This window comes from Schistocerca serialis, chromosome 7, assembly GCF_023864345.2.
Source record: "Schistocerca serialis cubense isolate TAMUIC-IGC-003099 chromosome 7, iqSchSeri2.2, whole genome shotgun sequence".
Classification (NCBI taxonomy): domain Eukaryota; kingdom Metazoa; phylum Arthropoda; class Insecta; order Orthoptera; family Acrididae; genus Schistocerca; species Schistocerca serialis.
In genome coordinates this window covers 578,016,477-578,032,999 of record NC_064644.1, presented here as the reverse complement: position 1 = coordinate 578,032,999, position 16,523 = coordinate 578,016,477, and the positions used below count along the sequence as shown (strand labels likewise).

Here is a 16,523-nt window from a genome sequence, read left to right as displayed (position 1 = left end):
GGCCACGATTTTCTCAATATGCGAGGCACCACTAAAACTGGACTCATTTCACATGACAATGTACAGACCCTTGCAAGTTGTCCATTCAGAGGTGCTGCCCCCGTGCTAATTTCTGTATTATTTGAAAGAAACATTAGTGAATTTACCAGCTGCCATCACAAATGGCTGAACCAGTTTGTGATAACACTGACAATTTCATGCATGTACACTTTAGGTTTCGCAACTTGCTGTGACTTTCACAAATAGGTAACATCTGATGAGTTAGAAATTTTGGAAGCTAATGAGGACATTGCTCAATAACTCATTTGGAACATTTTTGAAGGACAACTACAATTAATCTTTGTTTTAAAATTTGTTATCTAGCAAACAACTATAGTAAATTGAAAAATCTTTAGGCTTGGACCTTTTTTCGGTATGCATTAGCTCTGAAACTATATGTATTACACACGTGACAATAATGCTTTAAGTAATGGCATAAATGGCCAATCTTCTAGGCTTGATATGCCTCAAAGTGGCTAATCTTCAAACTGTTAGCCGTGACAGCACACTAACAGTTTAAAACTTAACTGCTTTGGAAATGCTTCCACTCTTTGCCCAAAAGCCAAGTCAGATACATCACTCCGTTTCCACATTACAACAATGACTGTACTGTTTCTCGCATACCCAACAAGCTTCATATGCCCTCCACTGCCAGTGCTGCCACCTGCCATCTGCGAGTGGTTATTACACTTTGACATTAATACAGGTTGTGGTCACAATGTGACTAGAGAGTGTAATTTAGAATCTTACTTGTTTGACTTACTGAGATGGCCACAAAAATCTTGACTTGTGGCATTTCACTGCACTTTAAAATCTACCACTCAAAACATGTCCCAACATAAACTTACAGTAAAAATTATTCACCCAATCTAGATCTTATTTGCAAAGTATGACAAGCACACAAATACTATACTGGTCACACACTATCTTGGCCCCTCTTGATTGGTGAAAGTGCTGACTTCGTGCAGCTCCAAAATATTTACACTCGATGCCAGACAGTTTTTCAACAGTAGTGCCATTGTGATTATAGAGCTGATTTGTGTGCAGAATTGAGCACAGTAATTGTTAACATCTACAAAACTGGGCAAAGTGGCTAAACCTGGTTCATCCAGCAAATCAACATTCCTGTCACTTCTGTGACATTAAACCTTTATATGTCTGCTGCTTTTACGACCTATAAACTGACTGTTGTGGGAAGAGGCAGCAGTGCTTGCCTCAGCAGCAAATGTGCTACAAGACTTTTTGCAACAAGCTTTTGCTCCGAGTATCCTATGCTAAGAGACTAAATAAAAGTGTGCTATATGCATTGCACCAACAAGAAAACAAATCCTGACGTGTAAATTCAAGGTATCAGATGCCCCCAAGTACTTCTGGAGAGTCTTTGTTGCTGGATAAATATCACTGCATCGATAGTTGGAGAGCAGTGTGGTAAGTACCTGCATTAATTTACCACAGATTCTAGAACTGTAGAAGCACATGCCTGTACAGCGCTGGTGCTGTGGAAACATCAGAATTATGTTATGACTGGCAATTACCAAATAATTCAGCAAATAACATGATAGTTGAAGCATGAAAAAGTATTGTCTTATATGACATAAAAGATCATATTTATATTTTTATAATAATTAAAACCTATATATTATCACTCACTTTAAAACAATGCAAAATACAATTATTACAATTATCTCAGAAAAGGAGCTCTTGAAGAACACCCTCAATTTTGTTGTTGAAAAGATCATCATGTTGTTGTTGTTGTGGTCTTCAGTCCTGGGACTGGTTTGATGCAGCACTCCATGCTACTCTATCCTGTGCAAGCTTTTTCATCTCCCAGTACCTACTGCAACCTACATCCTTCTGAATCTGCTTAGTGTATTCATCTCTTGGTCTCCCTCTACGATGTTTACCCTCCACGCTGCCCTCCAATACTAAATTGGTGATCCCTTGATGCCTCAGAACATGTCCTACCAACTGATCCCTTCTTCTGGTCAAGTTGTGCCACAAACTTCTCTCCTCCCCAATCCTATTCAATACCTCCTCATTAGTTATGTGATCTACCCATCTAATCTTCAGCATTCTTCTGTAGCACCACATTTCAAAAGCTTCTATTCTCTTCTTGTCCAAACTATTTATTGTCCATGTTTCACTTCCATACATGGCTACACTCCATACGAATACTTTCAGAAATGACTTCCTGACACTTAAATCAATACTGGATGTTAACAAATTTCTCTTCTTCAGAAACGCTTTCCTTGCCACTGCCAGCCTACATTTTATATCCTCTCTACTTCGACCATCATCAGTTATTTTGCTCCCCAAATAGCAAAACTCCTTTACTACTTTAAAGTGCCTCATTTCCTAATCTAATTCCCTCAGCATCACCCGACTTAATTAGACTACATTCCATTATCCTTGTTTTGCTTTTGTCGATGTTCATCTTATATCCTCCTTTCAAGATACTGTCCATTCCATTCAACTGCTCTTCCAAGTCCTTTGCTGTCTCTGACAGAATTACAATGTCATCGGCGAACCTCAAAGTTTTTATTTCTTCTCCATGAATTTTAACACCTACTCCGAATTTTTCTTTTGTTTCCTTTACTGCTTGCTCAATATACAGATTGAACAACATCGGGGAGAGGCTACAACCCTGTCTTACTCCCTTCCCAACCACTGCTTCCCTTTCATGTCCCTCGACTCTTATAACTGCCATCTGGTTTCTGTACAAATTGTAAATAGCCTTTCGCTCCCTGTATTTTACCCCTGCCACCTTTAGAATTTGAAAGAGAGTATTCCAATCAACATTGTCAAAAGCTTTCTCTAAGTCTACAAATGCTAGAAACGTAGGTTTGCCTTTCCTTAATCTTTCTTCTAAGATAAGTCGTAAGGTCAGTATTGCCTCACGTGTTCCAGTGTTTCTACGGAATCCAAACTGATCTTCCCCGAGGTTGGCTTCTACTAGTTTTTCCATTCGTCTGTAAAGAATTCGTGTTAGTATTTTGCAGCTGTGACTTATTAAGCTGATAGTTCGGTAATTTTCACATCTGTCAACACCTGCTTTCTTTGGGATTGGAATTATTATATTCTTCTTGAAGTCTGAGGGTATTTCGCCTGTTTCATACATCTTGCTCACCAGATGGTAGAGTTTTGTCAGGACTGGCTCTCCCACGGCCGTCAGTAGTTCCAATGGAATATTGTCTACTCCGGGGGGCCTTGTTTCGACTCAGGTCTTTCAGTGCTCTGTCAAACTCTTCACGCAGTATCGTATCTCCCATTTCATCTTCATCTACATCCTCTTCCATTTCCATAATATTGTCCTCAAGTACATCGCCCTTGTATAGACCCTCTATATACTCCTTCCACCTTTCTGCTTTCCCTTCTTTGCTTAGAACTGGGTTTCCATCTGAGCTCTTGATATTCATACAAGTCGTTCTCTTATCTCCAAAGGTCTCTCTAATTTTCCTGCAGGCAGTATCTATCTTACCCCTAGTGAGATAGGCCTCTACATCCTTACATTTGTCCTCTAGCCATCCCTGCTTAGCCATTTTGCATTTCCTGTCGATCTCATTTTTGAGACGTTTGTATTCCTTTTTGCCTGTTTCACTTACTGCATTTTTATATTTTCTCCTTTCATCAATTAAATTCAATATTTCTTCTGTTACCCAAGGATTTCTACTAGCCCTCGTCTTTTTACCTACTTGATCCTCTGCTGCCTTCACTACTTCATCCCTCAAAGCTACCCATTCTTCTTCTTCTGTATTTATTTCCCCCATTCCCATCAATTGCTCCCTTATGCTCTCCCTGAATCTCTGTACAACCTCTGGTTCTTTTAGTTTATCCAGGTCCCATCTCCTTAAATTCCCACCTTTTTGCAGTTTCTTCAGTTTTAATCTACAGGTCATAACCAATAGATTGTGGTCAGAGTCCACATCTGCCCCTGGAAATGTCTTACAATTTAAAACCTGGTTCCTAAATCTCTGTCTTACCATTATATAATCTATCTGATACCTTTTAGTATCTCCAGGGTTCTTCCATGTATACAACCTTCTTTCATGATTCTTAAACCAAGTGTTAGTTATGATCATCATATGGGTCCATTTTGCATCTTGTCAATCGATATCCACTTAAGTCATCAGTAACGTAAATCGTTCTCTGTGCCATTCATAGCACTGGCAAAGCCACACTTCTTTAAGGATTTTATCACTATTTTCACTTTCACTCTTTTCCATGATTTGATCATGAAATCACACAAAACATGTGCTGCGGCCCACATAACTCCACCTTTTGTACATGACTTTTCGCCACTCATCATCCAACCATTCCATTGTTCATGGATGTGATTTGGATGGTTCATTAAGAGGCATCTAAAGCTTGCAGCATTGAAATCTAACCACCCAGTATAACATCAATCTTAGTGTTGCTTTATGTTATGTGATTTTTGGTGTTGTCAGTCTAGTATGTGACTGCAAAACATATCCCAAATTAATAAACTTTGCTGATATTTCAGAACACCTACTGACTTCTGCCACACATTTTCCATCCACAATTTTACACCTTTCCTTCCATTCCTTTTGATGATAATGTACAAAAATTCCTGGACAAAATTTTAAGCTAGGTCTTCTGCTTGAAAACAATTGTAGGTTTTTAATTTGTGCCATCTACCATGCATGTTAATATTCCTGTAAACCTGGCTTTTTCATGGCCTGTATTTCTAAGTTTTTACACCTTTTGTTCCCACAGTATTATTTATTATATTGCAGTTTTTTGTTGTTACATTCATATTTACAGTATGAGACCCTGGAAAGTTTAATTTTTGCTTCATACGAATAAAACTTATGAAAGCTCTTAACTGTACGGTCAAGATCTTTCAGAAATTTCTGCTCAGTTTTTGTTCTCTGCCATTTTATATTTTTCTGTTCGTGAAACAACTACAACAATCTACTGTTGCTTTAAATTCTTCGCTGTTAATTGGATTGGCTGATGCCCATTTCAATGCATAAGCCCTAATCTTATGTCTCGTAGGAACATAATTCTGCCTCTTCTTTTACCAATTCTGCAACACTATTCTCTAAATCTGGCCAGCAAGCTACTCCTCTCCTCCGAGAATACACTTTTTAAACAGCATCTTCATTCTTTCACCAATTACTTATCTTCCATTACATCGAAAGCCCTTGCTGAAGCAGAACTGTTCAATTCTTTTGCCTTTTTATGACTTTGAAGGATAATCTTGCTTTGTATTTCCTTCTTTTTGTTGGTTCCATCATTAGCACTCACTCTACAAATTTCACACTACACATGAGTTCTTTGTCACATGCTTCTACAAGCAAAACTATAACAATGTTGGAGGAGGCTTTTGCTGTATGTGCGCAACTGTGCCAACTGTCTAGTAACATACAGTGGGGATGTCTGCAAAAATGACTAGCCAATAGGACACACTCAGAAGCCCTATTACTTCATCCGCAACATCACTTCTGCTCATCTATCGAATTGCTACGGTAACACACCCGCATGTATGTTTTTTCAATTTCAGTAACAAGTGGAAGCCCGGTACTTCAGGAACAAGTCGAAGCCAGGTTGACTAAGTCTGGGCTATGGGGAGGATGCAGCAACTCTTTCCACCCATATTCACAGTTTTTGGCTACAACACTGACAACATGCGTGCAAGCATTGCCGTGGAGAATTACTGGCCCAGCTTCAAGCAACTGAGGTCAGATTTTGTGCACTTTCTGCCCAAGTTCTGCATGAAGTTACAATAATACACTGTGTGGCACTTATTCCATACGGGACTATCTGTCATGATGATTCTTGGTGATCGTATGCAAAAATTATTTAGTTGAGCTTTGACTGAGCATGTCAAAATTTTTTTGGACTTTGAGAATCTGAAGCTCTTCACCTGGACTTATTTCAGCTCTGGTTCAACATCTCCGTAATCCACATTTAATCAAAGAACTCTCATCCTTCATGGTCAAATCATCATTTGAGCAAGGTTTCAATGTGCAAACATTTCAGCTTCTCTTCAGTAGTCAGTGTGTGACATCTCTTAGAAATTTTTCTCCTTCAAATCATTTGTCAGAATACGGAATAGTAATTTTGAAAGGGGGGGGGGGGGGCACGGAGGATTCCCATAGCTTCAGAGAGTTCCTCAGAAGTTGCACTGCGATCTTCAAGAACATCTGCCACAAGTTTTAGATTTCATTCACCTGTTGACTTTTTGGCCTTCTGAGTCCTATTATTGTCTATGCTCATACAACCATCACAAAAATGATTAAGCCAATGTGAAACTGTACTACCGTCCACTGTAAACTTTGGAGTTCTGCAGGGTTTTTGCCATTTAAAGTTTCAATCTTTAGGTACGGCCTCTAGTCTTCAACAGCCACCATACCCGAGACCCCTACATAGTCCATTTCTATCTCACCAATATAATGAGTATACAGCGCACAAAAAACATGCCTGTCCCTCAAGCTCCCAAAAGACAAGTTTCTTTCACCTTTCTAATATTAAAGTTCATATTGCAACCAAGCCTTTAATTTCATTCACATTTTTATACAGCTTGCCATATTTGATATCCATTCCCCTCTGCCAGCATAAACACTAACAGTTTCACGCGTGTGCAGAGGTCTGAGCATATAAATTATCTTTACAAAAAGAAAGCCATGTACCTGACACTTTGGAAGCAGCCCCTTATCAAGCAAGCAAAGCAGTGTCATCTAGACAGACTTTAGTAACTTGCCACTATATATGGCTTTCAACTGAGCAATGTCTACACCAGCCAATTGAAAAACCTGGAAATGACAATTCCAGACTTGATAGCACTGTTCACCTGTAATGCTGCACCCGGTTCTGATTCTGAGCCACCCACTGGCGGAACAATCATACACAAGCACACAATGAAATTGAAGACAAATACTGCCTTTGTTCAATTGTGAGCTTCAATTTTAAATTTCTGTACACAAAACCCACTGACAGCAACATCTCAAAATTTCTGTACATTTCTCCTCACTACACCAGTCATTCAGATGCTGTACACAGATCCTGCAAATTGTTAGGCTGAAGCAACTATGAAAGGCTGTGCACCAAATTTATTCATATATTAGTTATGTTCACTTGTGCTTAGCCCTTATTTAACAAACCTGGAGATGTCTATCAGTTTTTCTGTAAAAACTTTTCTGCATAACTGTTTAACCTCATTGTTGCCAGATAAATTCCACTGCACTAATGGTTGCAGAGCAGTGTGGTAAGTACCTGCATTACTTTACCACAGATTCTAGAACTGTACAAGCAAAGGCCACTTAGTACAGTGCTGGTGCTGTGGATATAAGCCATTCACATTCATTTCATTAAGGTGACATGATTAGAAAAAAATTTGAATCAACAAATTCCTTCGTAACAGACTTACCACCAAGAGCTATTAGTGTTTAGTGCAGTGTGCAGCATTAATATCTAACAAAATAGACCACCATGCTGCTGTCATGGGGTGCTCAATTATCTAAATAAATCTACTTATTAAGAATTACAAATGACCTCCTTCACCATGAATATTCAGTATCTGATATAAACAACACATGGCCAACTTACCTGTTCTCCTTTGCGGGTGATGACTAATGCCAACACACTTAGGTTTGCATCAACAATGCACCCACGAACCGATTTACGCTTTCTTTCACCATCCCGCCTCGGGCGGTAACATGAATGACCCTTTGACAACAAGAGGCGCACTCTACCTGTAATTTGTCAAAGCTTTAATGAAGATCTATTCAACAAACAACATGCACAAAGATGTCCAAATCTCTAATATTTCACACTAAGTAACATTTTCACCAAATGCACTCATTAAGCCACAAAGGCCCAAGTTATTATTTTGACAGAAACTTTAAATTCTCGGTACACTCTTGCAACTTTAGAGCAGACCACTGAAAAAACAGAATCTCACATCTGCTTCAGCACTGATAGCCATTTGGCTTCTAGATACCACCAAGCCCTGCATTTGTAGTCAGACTGTCAGGCTTTGTACAACTGGTTGCTGTTCTAGATATCAAATTTACTGTGTAGCCTACAGCTTTCAGTCTGACCTGCTTTGCTTAGGCGTCACTATCAAAATGGATTACTTTAGTGATCCTGGGTCTGATAGTTTAGTGGCTCAAAATTGTAGAAGAATGTGATACTACTACATTGGAGACTACTGACACCGGTTTGAAATATGTCTAAATGCGTGCCAGTGGTATGTGAACTCCCTCTATCGTGCTCCAACCAGCTCCTCGAAGATTTCCATTAACTATGTGGGATATGCTGGCTTCACATCTACACAAAGTAAAAAGTAAAGTTCCAGGATACTTTACTCAATTACCAGTGCACAAGTATAATTCAACTTTATCAACTAACACCAAGTTTTAAATCATTTTGAGCTTTAAAAGCCACCTATGTTGATACAGGACAATTCTGTGATGATACAGAAGGACAAAGATGGGTTGCCAGCATTTCCAAATAATTTTAGAAAAGTAATGTACAGTCGGCTTTATAACCATCTTATCTCAAATAACATACTGTCAAAGTCACAGTTTGGATTTCTAAAAGGTTCTGATGTTGAGAAGGCTATCTACACCTACAGTGAAAATGTGCTTAATTCATTAGACAAAAAATTGCAGGCAACTGGTATATTTTGTGATCTGTCAAAGGCATTTGACTGTAAATTGCAATATCCTTTTAAGTAAATTAGAATATTATAGTGTAACAGGAAATTTTGCAAAATGGTTCAAATCTTATATCTCTGACAGGAAACAAAGGGTGTTATTAGGAAAGAGACATGTATCAATCTATCAGGCATCATCCAACTGGGAACTAATTACATGTGGGGTCCCACAAGGTTCCATTTTGGTCCAATGACCTTTTCTTGTGTATATCAATTACCTTTCATCAGTAACATTACCAGATGCCAAGTTCTTTTTGTTTGCCGATGATACAAACATTGCAATAAATAGCAAATCAAGTGTAGTCTTAGAAAGCTCAGCTAATAAATATTTGTGGACATTAATAACTGGTTCCTAGCCAATTCCTTGTCACTAAACTTTGAAAAAACACACTACACGCAGTTCAGAACGTTTAAGGGGTGTCCCACGAGTATATGTCTAACATACGATGACAATAAGATAGCAGAAGTGGACAGTGTTAAATTCTTGGAATTACAGCTAGATAAATTCAACTGGGAGGAGTACACGACAGAACTGCTGTAGCGTCTTAAAAAATTTCTGTTTGCAATGTGAATTTTGTCAGACGGGGGATATAAAAATGAAAGAGCTGGCATACTATGCTTACTTTCATTCCATAATGTCCTATGGGATTATTTTTTGAGGTAATTCATCAAGCCAAGCTAAAGTTTTCCAGGCACAAAAACATGCAGTAAGAGATATGTGGTGTGAACTCAAGAACATCCTGCAGAAGCCTGTTTAGGGAACAAGGGATACAACTACTGCTTCCCAGTATATTTATTCCTTAATGAAATTTGTCATTAAAAATATATCACTTTTTCAAACCAACAGCTCAATTCATGGAATCAATACTAGAAATAAGAATAATCTTCACAAGGATTTAAAGTCACATTTTCAATAACTTGCCAGCAGCCATAAAAAGCTTAACAACCAATGAAATTCAGTTTAAGAGAAGCCTAAAGGATTTATTGATTGCCAACTCCTCCTACTCCATTGATGAATTTCTCAGTAAAACCTCAGCACAATTTCAGTGCAGTAATGTTCATTGTAAATAAGTATTATAGTAGTATTATTACATGTTTATTACCTTATAAATAAACTTTTTAATTTTAAATTCAGTGCATTAGTATTTGTAAAATGACTTTCATATAGTGTTCATTAAAAAATGATTATCATTCCACTTGGGACCTGTGGAATGGTACATTAGCTTATTCGTTTTAGTTGTAAATATTTGTCATGTATTATTGTTTTTCTGACCTCATCACTACGGATCAATTGGAATGAAAGTAAATCTAATCTAATCAACTCCTGGTAAGACTGGTCCAAAAAGAGTCAAGTTATAAGCAAAAATCTTTGATACCTCTGATCACAAACCACCACTACTGCAAGCTCTTTGTTTTCCATATTTTGGGAGGAGGTAGTATGGACCAAACATAAAAATTAGTAAACATGGACTTTAGACTGGATATTTACAAACTATGACCACTTTTTCCATCTTTGCACTTTGAAACCTCTTCTGAAGAAGTGCTCATAGCTCTGAAGATATGCTTAAACCCATGTTTACTAGACACTTTCTTGTTTTGGCCCATACTACCTCCTCCCAAAATATTCAAAGCAAAGAGCTAGCAGTAAAAGTGCCCAGGAAGATTTTCACACCTAACTTTCAACTGTCATTTCTGGACCAGTGTCCCTCATCCTTCATAATCACTGAGGGAACCCTCTGAGCAGCCATAGCTTACGGATCTCCGTGCCGGCACGTTCACAGGAGCTCAGTCCGTCAGTTCACCTGATGATGGCGATGGTGATCACCAAAATATTGTGCCCGTTGGACACTGTAGACCGGCAGTACACCCATGGATATTTTGATGTTTATTATTGTTTGTGGCTTCCAATTTCTCTTCTGTAGTGAACAATCAGGGCTGCTTCGAATTACAAAAAAATTTGTTCTTTCACTAGAACAGCTAATATCTTATAAGAGTGAAAAAGGAAAATCTCAGCATAAGTTAGTGAATGAGTTTAATTGTGGAAATAGTCAAATACAGAATACAACTGCCAATCGTCCAGGTATGTTACAGAACAGGACAGTGTTAACTAAATTGGAGGGTGATAAGCACACAGGGGACAAAATGGTGAAACAAAGATTAATGATCAGAAAGTGTTAACATCTGCTGTGAAAATGAAGAACCACTAGTAACACTAGTAATACAAACAGCAAATCATCCACAGGTTTCAAAAACAATGCCATTTCCTCCTTTGGTGTCTCTTGACATGCAAATAAAAATCGATGTGATATTTTTCATTCTTGTCTGAATAACAAAGAAATGAGCAGAAACGTACAATCACATTTTTTGTAGATAGTGCACCATGTCATTGCTGTAAGAAGTTCTTAAATGTGGAAGTAATTTTTTTTTCTGCCAACACCAGTTATCTTTCATACTTAAAACTGTAGCATTAAATGAAACAGTTGCCAAGGATGTAATCAGATTTTATCCATCTAATTATTGCTTGAATAATAGATGCTGATTTGGCCAAAACCAGATGCTACAAAAACAGTCCATAGGCATAGGCTTCAGTTATTCACTGTCTAATGCTTGTAAAACGGTAATGGAAATATCATTTGTAGTCACATGGAGGTGCAGATTCCCCACACAGGATCACAGGTGTGAAATTCAGAAGTCTAGTGTGTCTAGGCAATACCAGTGTTCATGTTAGCCACTCACTATGTAGAGCAACTGAATGCCTAATGCACAAAGGCTGTCATGAAAGGCTGAATTAGCCTAGCATGCAGGTATATCAAATAGTGCCTCAAATTGCCCAGTTATGTTTTACAGGAATAAATCAAATGATTTATCATTATGAGGTGTGTAGTTCCCAGATGTGGTTTCCAACTTATGAAAAATCTAACAAGACTATGAGCAGTTTTAAATAATGCCCCAAATTGTTTGGAGGCCTAACACTGGCAACAAGAAAATATATTATTCAGTGGTTGAAAAAAACACGATGATGACCACCACCACCACCACCACCACCACCACCACCACCACCACACTGCCTTGACTGTCATTCCACCAAGCTGTTTGCTTCATCCTACCTTTACACACTACTGTTCCAAGACATTCTTTAGCCACTTCTAGTACTCTGTCCCCGTACCTTGTCCATTCCTTTTCCAATGACTAATTGACTACATTCAACTAACTGGTACCTTTCTGAGATCACTTATGTACTTGTGCCTGATTTCCTTATCCTGAAGTTTCTCCACTCTTATCCACCTACATATGGACCTGACCTCCTGCACTTTCAGCCTCACAATACCAATTTCACTGCAGATTAAATAGTGATCAGTGTCATCAAAGAATCCCCTGAATACACGTGTGTCCCTCACCGCCTTCCTCATCTGTTATTATATAGTCAATGACAGATCTGGTTCCCCTGCCTTCCCAAGTATACTGGTGAATGTTCTTTTTTGAGTTTGTGATTACTAAGCCCATACGGGCATAGAAATTCAAGAGTTGTTTCCCGTTCCTGTTGGCCTCCATAGCCTCTCCAAATTTACCCATAACCTTTTCATACCCTTCTGTTCGATTTCCAATCCTGGCATTAAAATCACCGATGAGCAGAACACTGTCCTTGTCCTTTATTCTAACAACTACATCACTGAGTGTGTCATAAAAACTATCCATCTTGTCTTGATCTGTCCCTTCACAATGCGAATATACCAACACAATCCTTATTTTCTTGCTAGACACTGTCAAATCTATCCACATCATTCATTCATTTACATACCTTATTGCGACTACGCTGGGTTCCACTTCTTTCCTGATTTAAAGCCCTACACCCCATTGTGCTATTCCTGCTTTGACTCCTGACAGGTAGACCTTGTACTCTCCCACTTCCTCTTCTTTCTCACCCCTTACCTGAATGTCACTAACAGCTAAAACGTCCAACCCATCTTACTTGCAGCCACTGCCAGCTCTACCTTCTTTCCTTAGTAGCCCCCATTGATATTAATAGCTCCCCATCTCATTACCATTCGTTTGCCAAGTCGTATCTTAGGAGTCCCTGGTTTGTCAATTAGAGGTGGGACTCCGTCACGTCCAAAGGTCTGAGACATTTTGCTCTGATTGTTGCCAGCATCATATTTAAAGTACCAGGGAAGTAGGTTGCTAGCCTTACTTGCCCCAGGTCTCATCGAGTTTTACCCCTAACAGATGAGGGACTAACCAGTGGATTTGGTAGTCTTTGCCGTCTGAGCACGAAGGTGACCATGACTCAGAATATGATGCCCAGCCTTATTCCAAAGCAACTGGTATCCCAACTGTCAGGAGCACTTACTTGGCCACTCATATGTTGCCCGTGGTTATGAACTAGGACATAACAGGAACCCACCACCATGAACCACAAAAATATGATTATCTCTAACACAATTTGAAGAAGTCTCATTTGCTTGAAATTATGGTGCCAAGAAAACAATTTTCCTCATACACCACTGAAGAGACTGCTGAAAGGCAGGCAACAGGCATGAAATAGTTCATGCTTCACCATTGTCACTAACACCATTGAAGGTATGCGTACAAATAAATTACAATGCTGCAGACTATTCACTACTCTCATAAAGCAGATACTGTGGAAGGTGTCAGTGAAGTGAGACCTGGAAGGTAACTAAAACAGCACTGCAGTTGTCAGAGTCAGAGCCTAAAACTATGGTGGTGTTTTAAGACTAGCTGGGGTGGGGGACAACAGTGAGGTGGTCAGTCCCATCAGATTAGGAAAGGATGGGGAAGTAATTTGGCCATATCCTTTCAAAGGAACCACCCTGGGCATTTGCCTGAAATGATTTAGGGAAATCACAGAAAACCTAAATCAGGATGGCCGGACGCAGGTTTGGACCGCAGTCCTCCCGAATGTGAACCCAATGTGTTAATCACGGTGCCACACTGCTCAGTGGAAGACTGAAAAAAATTAATTACACACCAGGGAGAGAGCAGTGATAGCTCAAACAGCACGAAAGAAAAATAGCCAAAATCAATTTCTGAGATTGTTTTCTCCATTAATGTAACTGCATCACCCAGGAATTAAGAAAGTGTGTCAGATGAGTAATATGCCAAATCATTACAATGTAAGTTTTTTTCAGAATATAACAGCTTAATGAAATCATTGTAACCAGAACCAGTTAATAATGCAAATATTCAGTGGAAACTACTGTTCAGCAATGTCACAAAAGTAGTTCACATCTACACTTTGAAGTATAACAAACAGCTTCTGTGTTATAGTTCTTACATATTTTGGCAAATTTACATTTCTTCCACGAGCACCTGATTTGGCACAATTTATTAGTGTCACACACTGATATCAACATTCTGCAGCACCCTTAAATCACCAAGGGACCTACTATCCCACACACAAAATCACTGGCAGCTGCCTGTGTGTGGTCTACACAGTCACTGCAGTAGATCATATTAGAATATATAAAACTGACAAATTAATCCACTTGAGCATATGTAGACCAAAAATTATTACAAACTACTTTATATTCTGGACAACCACAGTTCTTGTACAGATGGTAAAACTGTTTATTAAAACACGACCAGTTTTGCAGCTTTAAGCCGCATCAGGTGAACATGGTAAAAAGCAAAGTACAGTGTCATTGCATCGTGTGAAATATACTAAACATCAAAAGATCATAGGCATACCCATCGCTCAAAGTCAAAATTTACTATTCAGAGAATATCGTCAATAGCATGGTGCGCAAAAAGGTACAGACATGCCCCATTCTTTAAAATTTATCTGCATCCAAAAAGTTAGCAGACACTTTTGTAAAAAAGGCCAGATTGGCAATAAAGAATTGTCACATAACATGATTAGTCCCAGCACACACAAGTTACTATGTGGGAAGAAGCAGGTGGAGTGTGATCAGTGTGACAGTAGGGCAACTGTGCTGGGCAAGGCAGAAGTGGCCCACACTAACAAAGAGACTAGCTGGACGGAGGAACAGAAGCTATCCATGTAGATAGTAGGTTCATTTGAGCAGTTACCAGACAGCGCCAGACAACAGGCTGTTCTGCGCATGCGCAGCTACGATGACGTAGTCAGCCCGTGCTTGGTGCTTGCTCTGCTCATACACTTGTCGCATTTCTGGTGGAATTTCGGCCGTGGTGGGGCATCACGTGATGATGTGCAGCCCTGCGGCATGTTGAGAGGACATACAGAGTTGTACTTAGAGCAATTGTTTTATCATATCCCACCCAGATAAAGGATGCAAATGAAGTAGTTCTTGGCAAAATATCATTTTCAAATTAGACTACAGCTTGGGGTGAATTTGACAGATTTTTTTTAAATTCGTACTCTGTAAAATTGTTATGTAGCATTTTCAAAAGATTTACATCTATACACAGCACTGCAGAAAGCTAGTAGGATGGAACACAAATTTCTTTGGGGGGGGGGGGGGGGGCAGTTTCTTGTATAGCTTACACTGGAATAAAGGACAATAAATTTCATGATTATTTCAAAATGTGCAAAAATTAACAAGGTTTTCTGTGAGGCAAAGAAAATATACAACTGACAGTTTATATTCTACTCTGGGATTAAATATGAAGCCATGTTCGGAGTTAAAATGATAAAACACCGTATGTTGCCCGTCTACAATTTACCATAGAATAGCATTCTATTAATTTAAGACGTAAACACAAATTAAGAAATAACTTCAGGCCTAGAGGAAGTATTAGACAAGTGCCTTGTGATCAAAAAACAATTTCACAGAAGGCAAATTTGTAAAATTCTGCAACAGCTGGCCTTATATTTGAAACAAAATATTTAGTTTAAAACTATGGAAATACGGAACCGTCCGATCCCGCCCATCTGCTTTGACCCATGATGTCACAAATATGGCAGAAACCACCATAAGCCAATATTCCAATATGGCCATATAGTCATTATGTACACATTATGAGGACGAAAATACATCGAAAAACACACGTTCCACAAAAAGCCTAATGACACTAACGGAACAAGTGCAGGAAATGGGAGGTTTTTGGGTGGGGACAAACTAAATATAACCAAATTTAGACACCCACCCCCATACAAAACCCCGCAAAACGACAAAAGAAACCCATCACAAAACTCCCCAAATACCACTGAACACAATATCTGGAATCGGACACTTCCCTTGACCTATATAGCTCAACAGCAGCTTCCAATCTAATTGGGATCTAACACTTCCATTGACCTATATAGCTGAAAAACATCTCCCGATATCAATACCAACATTCACAGCCACACATTGGGATCGAACACTTCCTTTGACCTGTTATCCTTACGACATCTCCACATACAGCTATCCATGGTACGAGACACCGGAACTTTAAGTAAGCCTCATTTCTTCACGACATACTGAACACTTCACGACTTCTTTCAAAAATCCGAATAGTTGAAATTTTATTAGAGACAACACACTGTCCCCCATCACAGCCGACAACCGAAAACTGTTGACCCTGTCAGTCATATCCATACCTACCAAAGACATAAAAAAAGCAATTTACCAAAATTCACACACAACGCCACACTCGCGAACTAAACCAAAAACATCACCTAACACCACCAGAGAGCACCACCGATCGCAACAAAACGACACCAACAAACACACCACTCTCACAAACTAAATTCCACGCCGTCTTGACGTGACACACCACAACAGCCTTACGTCATGGGTCAAAGCCGACGGGTGGGATCAGACACTTCGGTCGACCCAAAACTACTGACCAATTGTGCCTACTCAGTCAGCTTCAAGAAAAT

The 16,523-nt window shown here is 39.1% G+C and overlaps 1 protein-coding gene across 1 annotated transcript in view; it reads right to left on the bottom strand.

Annotated features, from left to right (window-relative positions):
* The window catches only part of LOC126412061 (40S ribosomal protein S6), a 31,082-nt gene that overhangs the window by 9,557 nt on the left and 5,002 nt on the right, over positions 1–16,523 (bottom strand). Inside the window, exon 3 of the mRNA XM_050081444.1 lies at positions 7,609–7,754. Within this exon, the coding sequence (XP_049937401.1) occupies positions 7,609–7,754 (146 nt within the window). The remainder of the gene's footprint in view (positions 1–7,608; positions 7,755–16,523) is intronic.